Consider the following 15,345-nt stretch of genomic DNA (forward strand, 5'->3'; position numbering starts at 1 on the left):
CCAGAACCTGCATGCAGACACAAGTGGTAAAAAGAGGTATTAAGAAAAGCAAATATTTTACCCAGTGTTTTCTGAATCTCATCTTTGTCTGGTGCCAACTCTCCCCTTGTATCCAATAACACTTCAGCAGCTTTTTTCAGTTTTTCTACAGCAATTTGGTGGTTAGACACTTGTCCCTGAAGAACCTGTAAAATTCCACTACTATCAGTTATGCTTTTCAGTACAGTTGATATTTACATAAGCAAGGCTTGAGATACATCACAGAACCCAAACTTAGTGCTGGGAATAAACTAACTTAATTTGTGACCTCTCCTTAAGAAAAATCCGGAGCAGTGGKTATGGCTACCRTTAACCTTCTGGCCCGTGTTTTAGYTTCAATCACCATCTTTTTTACCTTATATTTTAGAATACTTGTCTGACCCAMATTGTTTCTTGCACATAACTTCAAACGTGTCTTTTGATTAAATTCTTCTAATGACCTCTTGTACAGACTAAATTATAAACCTATTTTTAAACTCAGAATCTAAGAACAATTCAGAGGGAAAAGTGTGCAAACAACAGCAGCAGTTACACATTCACCATCAGTGGTGACAGCACAGCATCAGGCTGATAGTGTAGCATAAACAGGAATAGCTTGAAACAAGATGATCGCCTTCACAGTCAGGACCCCCTGAAGCAGGGTCACTGAAGTTTTTCCAACTAACCGAGGAATGTTTAGAGACTGGCCATGATTTGCTCCAGAGTCAACTAAGGCAGTCAGGCTGAATCAACTTCTAGTGGCTTTGTCTCYCTAGTGTATAAAAGTACTTTAGGGTAAATAGTCCCTAAATTATTTCAGGCCTCTGTGCTAGTGTTTGTTTTGATTCACTTGAACTTTATACAAGTCCAGAATGRAGGGAATTCTCATTTATTTTTTGACATTCATTGATACTCAATGAATATATGAATCAAMGGTAATCCCATCTGCCCTGCCAGCACAATGAAGTCATTTCACTGGATTCAACACTGGTACCCAGAGCACAACAGTGTGCCAGTGTACATCATCTTGCTGACCCATTTGATACAATGAGTCTCAGAGAGACCTGAAGAGGCTTAGGCTAGTACTTGTGCAGAAATAAAAAGAAGAAAAAAGAAAAAAGAAAAAAAAAAGGAAAGGAAAAAAAAAGATGCACCAGAAAACCTTGTGTGCTAACAGAAGGCAAGCAAGCTGATGCCAGAGGCAGTGAAGAATATTCTGAAGAACAGTTAATCCCCATAAAAAGATTAGACCTCACCATGCTGCCAAGGTCTGTGTCTAGCTGGATTATCAACTGCATGTGTTGRCTACAAGGGACAGCTTTAACTTGCAACACCTGACTTCCTCAAAATACTCTTTGTTTTGCTTTCATTAATTGGCTTTCTTTCTTCAACCTCCTGTTTTTTCTCTCCCTTTCAATCTTTTGACATGTTGTACCCTCGCTCTTCTTCCTACCTCATATTCATTGAGTGCTCTTCTGTGTGGCAAGTAATTCATGTAGACATTTCATAAAAAGAACCCTAGTACTCACTCCTTTTGTATTACTTCCATGAAAATTTGCGTTATAGAGAATATAATTCATTTTGGCATAAGGAACAAAAGGTTTAAAGTAAGCTTTAAACTGTAATTGGTTTTATTCCTACACTTCCAATGCTTGGAAGCACAAATGTACCTAAACCATTCAATTGTTGTAAGTTCACAATTTACACTTTTAATTTTGTTATCCTAAACATGGCTGTGATCTGTCTCCTTTTGCTTTCATGCACCAAAGTGTTGAGAAGTTCCAGAGACCAATTTGGAAGATACCGTAGATAAAGAGAACTACTGCTCAGGCTGATGTAAGTGAAAAGGTTAAAGCACATACTTTCCAAAAGCCATTGKCTATCAATGGTAAACTTGTTTTCAATGGTAAACTTATCTGACCTGCACTGATACTTCACCAAGCACMGACAAAACAGTGAAAAAGTGCCCAACCAAYAGACTTGCTCACTGAAAAACAAATAATCTTGCATTTTATTTMTAGTATAGGTGATTGAATGTATTTATGACAACGAGTTCAAAGATGACAGACTGCATGAAACTTTATCTKACTCACCTTATACTTGGGTTCCTAAAGCCTTCTCCAAACTCACACTTTATACAGGTAGCCAGTTTTATCTTCACAAGCCCTATCACTAACTTGTCTTGCCTGTACTAGGATTTACATAAAGTCATGAGTTACATCCTCAGTGGGAAAAAATAAGAAATACTGGTTTTCTGTGCAACACGAATTATGTTCATTTAACTCTCTGCAGGACATATAGCACTGGGTGCAACTGAAACAGGTGAACAGACTACTCACATCACACTGCTCACCTGGTATGATCCCTTTCATAATGGAGGAACACACAAATGTGAACAGAAAAAAACCAAGACTCATAGACTACAGTCAAATGGACTTCTTTGTCAGGAACCCTATCCAAACCTTATTCTGATAGCAATCACTAAATCCTTTTTACTTCAAAAACTTTCCAGATTTCACCCTATCATTTGCTTACTTTCACCACTACTAATGGCATCTTGGTCCCCCATTTTTTCACAGAGGGCTTTTCAGATATCACTCTGGACAGGGAAATTTCAGAACCACAGAAGTTGCATGCCCACATGCAAGGCATGATTTTGGCCTGCAGCCMCTTGGATTATATTAAACTATCCTGTTTTTCAGACAAAAAGCAGTTCTTTTTTGGAYAAAAGTACTTCTGCATTTTAAAGCTTTTCACCTTGGTTTCTTCAAGTTGTCTTTGGAGATTTTTGGGATCCACTGCAATTGGCTCTGACAGCTGTTTGTTCACAGCTATTTCAGAGGCCTGGAGACCTGACAAAAGTCCAGATGAGGCATCTTCATAATGCTGGTATTTATCCACCAGGTCTTTCAAGTTATTTCCAAGGATGCTACACTAAATGAGTAAAAAAGAAACAAATACACAAGCATTAAACTGTGYGCTACATTTCATACCAATCTCAAAGTCATACATTCCTTTCTGTAATACTGCAGCATTTTTTCCTGCCATCATTTCACTGACTGATTTCTGAACTGCAACATGACAGCTGGACAGGCTATGCAGGTCTTACCAGTCTGTGCTTCTAAAGGATGACTTAGGATCAAATCATTGATGCAGGTATGAAACTGAAATCTAACTTGCTATACTAGAATARGAAAAGCTTCAGGAATAATTTTTGATTTACCAGTAAGAGGATTATTTATCAGAACTCTGCCACCAAAAAGATATAAAGCYAGTGGAAAGTAGAAATGTAGAAAGGCAGTGGAAGCTAGAAATTTTAAAAGGAAAATAAGGAGAGATGTGTATCTTCATTAAAATACAGACAGCAGAGTACCGTTTTCATAACTACCTTACCTGCATAGTGAATCCAAAGTGATATGGCTTGGTATAGTACATATGTTTTGTTTTAGTCACTTAAAAGTGTCATCTTGAACAAGATTCTATTAGTCCTATATGTTAGCATGCCCCAAAATGTTTACAGGAGATTGTCAAATAAAAAAGTCAGTGAAACTCTTTCAGACTTCGTGGAGATGATTTCACAAGCTAAATCTGATTGTATCAAGTCATAACATTTATAMACAGTTACACTAAATATTTATATTCCAAATCTTCCAGACACTGTATTTTGATATTTTCATATGGTACTAGGTCTCCATCTGGTGGGCAGACACAGAACATGCTTATTTATATAACCAGTTTACCCAAGAAGACTTTCAAGATTCCACATATAAGCCTAGAAAATCATGTCTCACATGTACAAATATACATATATAAAAGTAAAAGCAATCTAAGTATTTATTAAAAGCAAGAGGCTTTTGAAAAAGCCAAAAAAGATTACTACAAATTCCATTACAACTTGGAAGTTCTCACTAATTGTGGACAATCCCACTTTGTCCCTAAAGACACAAAAAGAAGTTGACTTTATTCGGAACTTTTTATTGTCAAATATTTAAAGCATGTCTATCATAACTCTGCTAAATGTATACAGAGAAAGGAGAGAATCTGGCAAATTCTTTTTTGATTTGACTAATCAAGTGGCTGGCCTGGGATTTTTATGTGCATAAAAATAAGCTTTATGAAAATTTTGTTATGAAGTCTTTACATTCACACTCAAACTAATTCAATAAATCAACTGGAAGAAATCKAACATGTTAATAATACAAGCTTTTAGCTTCCCTGTTCATACCAGTTAAGTGGGAAAAGGAAAATATGCTTCTGTAAATGAAGAGCTGCCTTGACAAACTGAGAAAACAAGTTTTACATTGCTTTTTAATCAGATATATGTCTTTATAGAATTTACATTTCTGAGCATTAAAACCTTAAAGAGATAAAAATTTCAAGATAAAGATGGCCACTCTTGCAAACCAGCACTGTACCAATGGATACTGAAGCTCTACTAAGGCATTTGAACCTACGATCTTAGAAAATTATGAAATGGCACAGTCAAAGGCTACTGACAGCACCTCTCTGTTCAATGGTTCATTTAACAATTATCTCAGAAGTTTACAGTTCTGGATTAWTGGCAATATGGAACAACACTGTGCTGGTTTTTTGAAAAGAGCTGGAAATGTGGCATGTGAGRCTAGTTGGTGATGTTTGGTTCTACYGGAGAGATTCCATAYGTRAACCTGGCMCAGAGAGCTAGATTATCTTCCCTCTCTAATGTACATGGMGGATTTTGCAGTGCTAATTACTCATTAATTAGAGACTAATCTGAGATTGTTAAGGATAAAATGTTTACTTGGCAGAGCAGTGGAAAAGAATTGCTGTCCTCAAATCACTATGTTCTTTCATGCCTAGCGCTAACAACAAAGGTCACATTGGGACAAACTATTTCAGGATACAAATTAAAATTAAAATTTTACCTGTTATTTTTGGCATAGTCTCTCTCTTTTTACACTCATTTTATTAGTAGGGAGCCAAGTAAATAAACAGTTGTGGAAAATATTGCAAGTAACATAAAGGAACATTATATATCTAAAAGTATTACAATTTCTTTCCACMCCAAAATGTTACTAAAAGCATTCTGAACCACCACAATCTCAGAGGTTGTTTAAGGCTCGAAAGAACAATGAAGAAYTCTGGTCTCATTTCTTCCTTATAACACAAAGTAGAAAGTATCATCTATTCAAACCTTTAATAGTCTGACACTTGACTAAAGTAGACCTTCTAGAAAAGCATTTTATTCTGTTGTTAACTTCAAGAAACAAAGAATTTACAACTTCCCATGGTGTTTGTTTCATCAGCTAGCTTGCTATACAAATTGGTAAATCAATTACAGTAGTCATTCCTGTTCAGTATAAATAAAACTTACCTTAGTATAGAGAGATTTGAAGCGATCTGAAGCTCTATCCAGTTTATTTTGCACTTCAGCATATGTAGCCGAGGTATCGATACCATCTTTGTCAACCTTCACTCCATCTCTTTTGCTAACTGACCTTGCAGCATCCAGAACTCTTTGTCCAGAGATTGTAATATATCTTAAATCACCTTTGTGAGATATAACATCTTCTGAAAAACTCTTCTGCCTTTTCAGTTTSACCATAATACCACTGAAATCAGAAGCCCCTGCCTCCAAATTGTCCAGTTCTTGTTCTGCCTGCTGTAGCCAGGTTTCAAATTCACTATAGTCTGCATCSAATTTCTCCAATTCTTCTCTTAGAGAATGGGTCAATTTCATTTTTCGTTCTGACTCGGCCAGAGCAGTCTCATACTGAGCCTTCAGCTCTTTCATGTTCCTTTGCATCTTGTCTTTTTCTTCAGGTGTAAGGTAGTGCCCTTGTTTCTCAAGCAGTGCTTGAGCAGACTGAGTTGCTACTATGATAGCCTGCTGCTGTGAAATAATTTTCTCATGTTGAGCCTACAAAAAAAAAAGGAAGAAATTACAACCAGCACCATCTCAAGTGGTTCCTTAGAAAAGGACATGTAAAACAAAGACCATCAAAAGGATAAAAGGCTTTCCAATTTTTTATTATTTATTTTAAAACCCCACATTTTTTCAGTAATTTAAGTGAAAGTGACTGTTGGTCATCATATTTCTGTGCATAAAAAAAATCTACAAAACATTCAATGGCAATTTTTGCTAGATATACAGGCCATGACCATATGGAAATGTTCAAATAGTGTTGCAACTCAGCAATACCTGGATGTATATATCAAACAAAAATTCTCCCCTGTACTTCCAAAAGACAACTCTGTAGAGCAAAACTAGACATTATCAATCTCTTTAACTTTTTTTGCTAACAAAATTAATTTGCTTATTACTTAGCACTTATGGTAATGTGCTTAGTGTAATCAAAATTTTCCTAATGCTCTGTCTCAAAATAGGACTTAACAAATAAAACAATCAAAGGTAGGCAACTTTCCAAATTAAAACTGTCCATTTCCTGTTACTTATATTGTAGCTACCACTACAAACAAGAAGACCAAAATGAGTGAAAGCATCAAATATAGTACAGATATTTTCTTCTTACACTCAGTGAACAAACATTATTACTTGGGTTTTTTTTATTTTATTTTTCAGAATCAAAAGCCATGATTCTTGTGAAATACAGTTAGCCATAAAACAGGTCCCGTTGACACTAAAATCAAGACATTCCATGCATGTAAATTTTTCAATCCTAGAAAAAAATACCTAAGTACAGGAATTAGTACTGTATTCCAAATGAAAAACATATTTCAAATACATGCTTTTAAAAAATTCCTCATTCTTGAAGGTCTTCTACTCCCATGAAAAACAGCTATGTAAAATAAACAATAAGTTTTTCTTCCATGGGTACAGTGGGTAATTATTCTGTAGGCACTATGTGCAAAAATGAACTGTCAAAAAAGTGGAAGCAAACATATCATGTACACAAAACTCAATATTCTTATTTTCTTATGTTGTTTTGGGGGTTTTGGATTTGGGGTTTTTCTTTAATAAAAAAGGAAATCCAAAATACTATCAGCTGCAAGCATAATAATTTTCTTTAAGGTGTCCACCAACTCAGTCCTAAAGGTTCTTGCTTTCTCAGTTGTAAGTCAGCAAACACAATAAAACTGAGCTCTTATTATTTTAAATGCTTCCAATTATCTTACCTGGAAAATCTATTTTTAAATTGCTGAACTGTAATTTTATGTAACGCACCTTTTTGAAGCCTTCCAACACTACTTTGCCCATGTGTTAAAGTTGTAGGGAATGAAGACTATAATTTCAGTAAACTATTTTTTGCAGCAATTTGCAATCAGTATTGACAGGATATTAAAGGGGGATGAATACTTTGGGTATCAAAAAGATTTCTGAAGAAGCCGCATAAAGGGTATGAATTTATGTTGCTACAGTTTGCATTTTATTTGTCTGCATCAATTTCTCACTACAAAAATAATAATAGACACACCACAAAGATTCTTTCTTTACATTTACCTTGTAGAATGTGTCCTTTCTCTAATTTTGCAGGAAACAACTATAGTAAMAGCAAAAAAGTGACAAATGTGCAATACATTCTAACTACTGAAATTCCTACCACTGTGTATCACTAYCTTCTTTAGTGTCTGTTCCAAAGCCTATGACGGAAAGGATGAGATTGAGTTCACTTATGTTGAATGAAGAGTGATGCACTTAGCACCCAAATGTTGAATAAAGCAAGTAACAATGAATACCTTGACTTTCTGATACTGCTGGTTCAGATTATCATCTGTGCTTTTTACTAATCCATCCACCTGAGTTCCAAAGTCTTCCTCCATTTCCAGCAGATTACCATTGACATCATCCTCCTCTCCTTCCAAAACTTTCACATCTCCTTCTTCAAAGTGTGTTCCATTCTGTTCTATAACTTGCTTAAATTTCCGGCCATGCTCTGCTTCTTTATCCACATTTGATAACCAATCCAAAAGATTTTCTATTGTATTTTTACTTTCTTCCAGCTGTTCTATGGCTGCAACCTACATTGAAATTTCAGTTTCAATTTAGAAATCTTCTTTAATGATCACAAAATATCCAATAAATATACAAATAAACCACTTAAAATATATTAACATCAAAGAATTTTTTTTTATAAATATAGAGGTTACTGTTTATTTTATAAGAGAATAAAGCACTATTTTATTAGTCACCCAAATGAAATATTATTTTAATTTCTCCAGAGTCTATTAATATGTTTTGGGTTTGCTTGGACAGATTTTGGGATCAAGGGGGCTGCAGGTGTGGCTTCTCTGAGAAGCTGCCAGAARYTTCCTTCATGTCTGACAGGCCCAATGCCAAACAGCTCCAGCATGGACCCCCACTTGCTAAGGCCAAGCCCATCAGCAATGGTGGTAGCAGCTCTGGGATAACATTGCAAAAGTGTAAAAAGAAATGCATGAAAAACAACAGCCCAAASAGAGGGGTGAGAATATGTGAGAGGAACAGCTCTGCAGRCACCAAGGTCAGTGCAGAAGRAGRGGCAGGAGGTGCTGCAGGTGCCAGGGCTGARATTCCCCTGCAGTCCATGGTGCAGCCCATGGTGAGGAGCTGTGCCCCTGCAGGARGATCATGGGGATCCAGAAATCCACCTGCAGCCCAGGGAGGACCCCACTMCAGAGCATGTGGATGACCAAAGGAGGATGTGACCTCATGGGAAGCCCACATTCAAGCAGGCTTGTGGCACAATTTGCGACCCCATGGGGTCATTCCACATACTGGAACAGTGCGCATGAAAGACTGCACCCCATGGAAGGGACCACACTGGAGCCCATGGGAAGAACTCACATTGGGGAAGTTCATGGAGGACTGTCTCCTATGTGAGGGACCCYRCAGTGGAGCAAGGGAAGAGTGTGAGGAGTCCTCCCCTTRAGGAGCACAGAGCRGCAGAGATGATGTGTGATGAACTGACCGCAACCCACACTGCCCATCTCCCTGCACCCACGGTGGGAACGAGGGAGAGAACTCTGGAGCTGAGTTCAGGGAGGGATGGAGGGAAGGTATCTTTAAGATTTAATTTTTATTTCTCATTATCCTATTCTCATCTGATTGGTAATAAATGAATTTTCCCAAGTTAGGCCTGTTTTGCCTGTGACAGTAACTCTGAGTGATGTCTCCCTGCCCTTATCTCAACCCACAAGCTTTTCATTAAATTTCCTCTCCCCCTGTCCAGGTGACGAAGGAAGTGATGGAATGGCTTTTTGGCATCCAGACAAGGTCAACYCACCACACAACAGTAAGCTGCGCAATTACTACCATAAGACACAAAAAAGGTTTGAATAAAGGTATTAAATGGTTGCCTAAAAACCTTTTCTGTTTCCTGCTTAATTGCTGTTGTCATAGCTTTATCCAGTTCCTTTTTGGACTCTTCTGCCTTCTGGCTAAGGAGCAAACACTTTGTCTTAGCTTCATTCAGTTTCTGTTCCAGAATAGTCTTGTCTTCTTGGGACAGTTTTCCTCCATTCTCTTTCAAGAAGGTTTCAGTATTTTTTACAATCTCTGCCAGTGTCTGGGCACTTGTTCTCATGTCTTTTTGAATCTCCTTTTGAGAAAAAAGAAAGCAAACAGGAGTAAGTAAATGATCCATGAGATCTGTCCAATTAACTCTATTGGAACTATCTCTCTTTTAGGGGTAAGCACCACACTAGTCCTTTTTAACTGCACATGACACATTACTAAATTGCAGACAGTTACTAAAATCAGACCTCAACATCTGACTTTGCTGCAGCTCAATCTGCCTTTTTTTCTGTTTGCCTACAGTCTTATTCAGACTGAGGCCACTTTTTTCCCTTTGTTTAACTTTTTTCCCTTTAGTTCAAATATTGCATTTCCACATATGCAAAAGAAGATGTATCTTATTTTTTAGAAATCAAGAGATAAAATAAATCTGCTACACTTCAGTTAATAAAGCGARTCTCCTGACAAATTCCAGTCCATTACTATCCTAACAGAAAGCTGCTTAAAATCAGACAACTGAATACAAGTCAGGAAATTGTAGTCATCTTTCCCAAGTGAAAGTTTTCCGGTATTTTTTCATTTTGTTCAGGCCAGAAATGGCATTAAAGTATTTTCTTCCTTCAAATTTAACCAATCATAGCATTTCAGTCTCTCAAGAATGTTTACATCCACTGAATTTATAGAGGATGGATAGRGTAGTTTTCGTTTACCCAAAGCAGTTTTCCTAGTCTGCCTCCCAATTATCTGAGMGAAGCTTTAATTGTAGCAATTACACTGTTGAATACATGCACCCAGTTACTGAAATAATGACATTTTTTACCTTTTTATGCAGAGTAACAATTTTGGAGCTGCAAGACAGAACACTTGACTCTCATTCTAGACTAAAGATTTTGTATCAATTATAGACTGTAGTTTGGCAGCTAAAACTGYAGCTCATTTTAATACTTCCACAAGTACATTAGGGAGATTTTCCTGGGGTCCCTGAATCAAGAAAATATTCTCCTCTGAAGATCTCTGTGCTCCCTTTCAAACAGTGCACTGAGGATGAAAGCTCTGACTTGATCTATCAAAAATAATTTCTAACCCCCATTCCTTCCCTTCATTTCACTCAAGAGAGTGAAAACACATTCTTTCAATGTTGATTCCAAGACATCAATCAGAAAATAACAACTAATCTGTTAGGCAGTCACAAACAGCTGATGAAAAAAYAATGAAGCATATGCTTTATCAATTGTTCACTCCCCATGAGTACCCATTTAGGCCATATATCCTTAAGACAGGTAAGAGATATTAAAAGCCACCCCCGGGGTGTCTGTATGACTGACTGACTATAAGAACTGCTTTGACAAACTAGATGTATTATTGCAAAGATAAGTAAAGCAAGGCAAGATGAATAAAGAGATTTCTCCTTTTACAGATTACTAAACTTGACTTGGAGCTCTAAAGTAAACTAGTACAAGGAGAAGGACAAAGAAAAAGAGTACCAGGTCCTTCAGTGCTTTAACTACCATAAACCCAATATCAGTCAGGATGAAGTAAAAGCTTATAGATGGCTGGATACAGCTGAAAGACAAGGAAAGCAAGCAAACTGAAAGGGGTTTGCTACATGAGAACACCAAAGAGATTGCAAGAAACACTAATAAGAACCAGAATTCAAACCAAAACAAGAGTGAGGCCATAGAAAGCCTCAGGCAAGAGAAAGCCTTGCAGCAAAATTTTTCAAAATTTCGTGAACAGGAATAAACACTTCCTGACACCAGTTGAAAAGCGGGCTAAATTATTTTAGCATAATACTGGGTTAAATTWTTTTAGCAAAATAAACATGCATGATTTTATCATATTCAATAGGAACAATCTCAAGGTAATATATTAATAAAATTCATGCCTGCTTCAAGAGTGCTTCTTGAAATGTGCAGCACATACTCCCTATTCTAGTGTATCCTTGTTTGGAAGTTTCTCTTCTCCCACTGGCACATACTGGAGTGCATTCACAGGCAGCAGTTTAAATGCATGCCACTAAGCCTTTAGTTTTGGTAGGTCAAACAAATCTCTTTTACGCTCCTCTCACATGACAAGTCTTGTTACTCAACAAAAGAGCCTAGTCACTCTCCTCTGCACTCAGTCTTCTTTAACTTCTCTGACTAGAATTGTGCATACCTCCTGTTTGGTCTGGTATTGTTCCAGCTCAGCCTTGCTGTCTCCAATAACAAGAGACTCTCGCTGTCCGATGAGTCGATTTTCAGTCTGTGTAAGCAAATCACAGATTTCCTGCAGTTTCTCTTTGCATTCCTGCTGCCGTTCAGCCACATCCTATATTAGAGCCAAGTACAATTGAACAATAAGACCAAAATGCCTCACTTCAGGGAACCAACACTCCAATAGATATTAGAAATCTTTGAACATCAATATTGCAAAGCAGTAATTTTTAAAGTATGCTGTAAACATGATAGCAGTGGTACAAGGAGCAAGATGAATAYACAGAAGTTATGGATAAACCTCAAATATGTTGTAAGTAAAAGAGACCATGTTTGATGGAATTGCCCAATAGAAGTCTGGCCATGCATATATATGTGAAGGATGAAATCTCCAAACAACAGGAGTGAAAATCCAGTCTCTTAACCTCTTGAAACCTGTGATAAACACTATTAATTCTGAAAAAAAAGGACATCAAAACAGAGGTTAGTTGTGAATGTGAGTTAGCTCTTTTTGCTATGCACAATATGTTATCTAAATAGAAACTGTGGACTTTTTAAGCAGTAGAGAAGAACAAATCATGCAAGCTCATTATTGTTACAAAGTCCTAGAAAACTTATCTGTGCCTTTACTATACTCAATTTTATACTTCTTTCACAATATATAGTAGAAATAAATGTTTTTGGAATAGCAAAATAAAACAGTMTTCAGAAAGCTAAAATGCTTCTAATTACATATAACCCAGGGACTGAGTCTTAACAGTGCTGCTCTTAGAGAGGAGGAGGTGCTGTTGTGCTGCAGGTATTATCAGCTTSTTTTACCTCTACAAAGACTGCTTTTGCCTGCCAGCTGCAGCCATGCCTGCTGAAGAAATAATTCACCCAACTTGACTCACTGTTTTCCCAGTGCCCATGCCTTGAACTGCAAGTATCTTGGCTGATTCACCCATATGTTTCTCCCTCTAACCCATCTCAGTCACAACAATCCATGGTACACAGATTTTAACAAATCTGGTTCTTTGACTATAAAGATCTAGAAAAAAGATCACTTAAGCAGACAACCTGGCAAATTAAAGGAAAATAAAATCTTCAGCAAGACCAAAGTGTTATGCAATGGTGTGATAGCAAATTCAGTAATCAATATAGCTCAGATCAATTACTGATAAAGCTGCTGAAGAAACAWCACTTGTGAGAAACCTTAAGTAAATTTCTCTCATTCCAAAAAYAGAAGACCTGTCTCTGTTCACAATTTAAATATGCTGTATCTGTGAGTAAACCAAGGAGAGACAAAAATGACAATTCACCAAATTTGATCAATATCATCTTCGTTGAACTATGAATGTATTTGTAGTAAAAAGGGAAAAGACAGAAATACACTTAATACTGCATGCTGGTATTAAAATTCCTCATCCATAGACAGAAACATTCAGCACACATTTACACAGAAAGGCAAACCTTCTGATCACCCAGCTCTTGCACTGCCTGTAACTGAGTCTCTAAACTTTCCACTTGAGAAGTTATTGCTTCCTGTGCTTCCTGAAAAGATTTTTGGGTGGTATTTAAGAGCCTCAGCAGCTGTTTGCTCTGATTAGGAGAAAGATCTTCAGCATGCTCAGAAATGAAGAACTGAACATCAAATGCAGTGGACTCCAGTTGCAWTTTTTTACAGCTGAGCTCGGCAGCACTGTTCTGTAAATGAAGTGAAGGGAATTACTAGCAATGAAGAAAAATTGAGTACAAATAAACCACAATCTCTTCTTAGCCCCTGTTACAAAATGCTTTTGGTAGACAGTTTAGCCATGGAAAATCAAAACTCAGGATCATTCTGACACATTCAAGTATGACATTAGAACTTGTGCATGGTTTGCCTCAGAACAGCTTGTGTCCAACTAATAAAAAATGTGATCTTGTACATCTTTATTTCTTTGCTCTCTCATGGATGTCTGAATACTGCCAGAACTTCAACTCYGAAAGATTTGTGGCAGGTTAGGTGTAATATTCCCAAGTTCTACGTCTGAAGATCCAGAAATCTTAGAATATTTACTTGAAATTGCTCCTATTCTTAACTCCCCAGCAAGAATGCCACCATTTCTAGCAATGTGGCAAATTCTGCAAGTGATTATGTACTGTGGAGCCCCAATGACCATACCATGTCTCTGAAACTCTATCAAAAGCAACTAAAACWACCTTAAAACAACTAAAATAATTTTTATTATTCATACACACAGAAGTACAGGAACTTTACTAAAAATTTGATCTGCTTTGTTTTCCATTATTCATTTGATGGAGTGTTTAATGGGGAGACTTTTTATCTTTTCCCATCTTGTGTTCTCACATGTAATTGATATGAAAGGCAATTAAACTTCAGTAAAGATTCTGAACTCAATGCTTAAAGATCCAATTTTAACCACTGAAATATCTGTATTGTAAATTAGACTTTTTTAAAGGCTCTGATTTATTGCGACAAACATAAGTAGAGCCAATAGTTTTGTCAGTAATCCTAACTCTATCAGAATTTTTTTGCAAGAGAAAAAGCAAATCAATGAGATTTTATTACTGGATTATAAAGTAGTTCTCTCCTTATGTAATTACTTCTAGTCATCAGTTTAAGAAATAGAGATTAATGAGCAGGAATACAAAACMTAGTTTATAATTAATAATAAGGAGCAACATTTGCCAGAAGCATCAACACCTGCTGTAAAGAATACTCACTTTTAATAGCTGCAAACTTTTCTTCATCTCTTCTGTAACACTAGTATTTATTGTGAAGTCATTCATGATTTTCCTGCTCTCTGTGATCCAGTCTGAAAATCTTTGCAGCTGGGCTAGAAGTTCCTGGTGTAATCCAGCAAGCTTAGACTAGAAAGGGAAATTGTATATTTATTTATGCTCCTGGAGTCTAGTCACATTTTCTACCATATTAAATTGAATCATGCATGTATTTATATACTAATATGAAACAAAYAAACAAAAAAAAGTTAAATTCCTTTATTTTAGCCCAATTGCCTTGAAGAAAATCAAGTAAAATCATACACTGATAAAAACGTACCATTTCCAAGTCAATAGCACAGACTATTTGTTTTGCTCTTTTCGAAGATCTATCACAGACCATCAAAAATGCTTCCTGCAAATAGTCATAGCTTATCTTTAGCTCTTTAAGTTTCTCTTCTGGAATATCCCTGTTAGAAGACTTTAAGAATTCTTCTGCCAACTTCATGTCCTTTTTTAGGATAATTGCAAAGGTAGCCAGTCCTGATTCAAATGACTACAAAAAGAATATACATAAAATGTATTAAATTACTAAGAAAGACATTTAAATCTGAATTACTTTAACTACCTTTTAAATCTCTCTTTTTAAATCTAAACGCTATTCCTAGCACCCATCACTGAAGTACAAGMATAAAGAACACTTTACTTACCTCTATCTGTTCCAGTTCAGCTTTTAGTATTTCCAGGCTGTTACTAATAGGCTGCTGTTTATCTAGATGGCTTTTCATATCTTGAAGTACTGCCAAATGTTCTCGCATTTTCTCTGTTAACTTTAAACATTGTTGTACTCCATCAAACTGAAARTGAGTTTTAAAAATAAGAAAATATTTTCCAAATGGACATACTTGAAAACAAACAATAAATGTCCCTGYGTTTATTATTATTTATTTTAAATGTGTAATCTAATTTTTCAACCATTTTTTTAGTACAATT

At 36.4% G+C, this 15,345-nt stretch overlaps 1 protein-coding gene across 8 annotated transcripts in view; it reads right to left on the bottom strand.

The window, feature by feature from the left end:
* The window catches only part of LOC130577098 (dystonin-like), a 292,211-nt gene that overhangs the window by 91,311 nt on the left and 185,555 nt on the right, over positions 1–15,345 (bottom strand). For 7 of the 8 annotated variants that reach the window (XM_057372216.1, XM_057372215.1, XM_057372219.1 and 4 more), the window contains 6 exons: positions 11,609–11,761; positions 9,303–9,536; positions 7,696–7,977; positions 5,372–5,917; positions 2,776–2,952; positions 62–185 (listed from right to left, as the gene is read on the bottom strand). In XM_057372216.1, coding sequence (XP_057228199.1) covers positions 62–185; positions 2,776–2,952; positions 5,372–5,917; positions 7,696–7,977; positions 9,303–9,536; positions 11,609–11,761 — 1,516 coding nt within the window. Of the gene's footprint in view, positions 1–61; positions 186–2,775; positions 2,953–5,371; positions 5,918–7,695; positions 7,978–9,302; positions 9,537–11,608; positions 11,762–13,098; positions 13,333–14,355; positions 14,503–14,692; positions 14,909–15,062; positions 15,210–15,345 lie in introns of all 8 variants that reach the window. The other variant, XM_057372214.1, reaches the window with a different exon arrangement.

The sequence above is a fragment of the Malurus melanocephalus genome, unplaced genomic scaffold (genome assembly GCF_030028575.1).
Source record: "Malurus melanocephalus ecotype Western Australia unplaced genomic scaffold, MMel_1.1 scaffold_166, whole genome shotgun sequence".
In the NCBI taxonomy this organism is placed as follows: Eukaryota; Metazoa; Chordata; class Aves; order Passeriformes; family Maluridae; genus Malurus; species Malurus melanocephalus.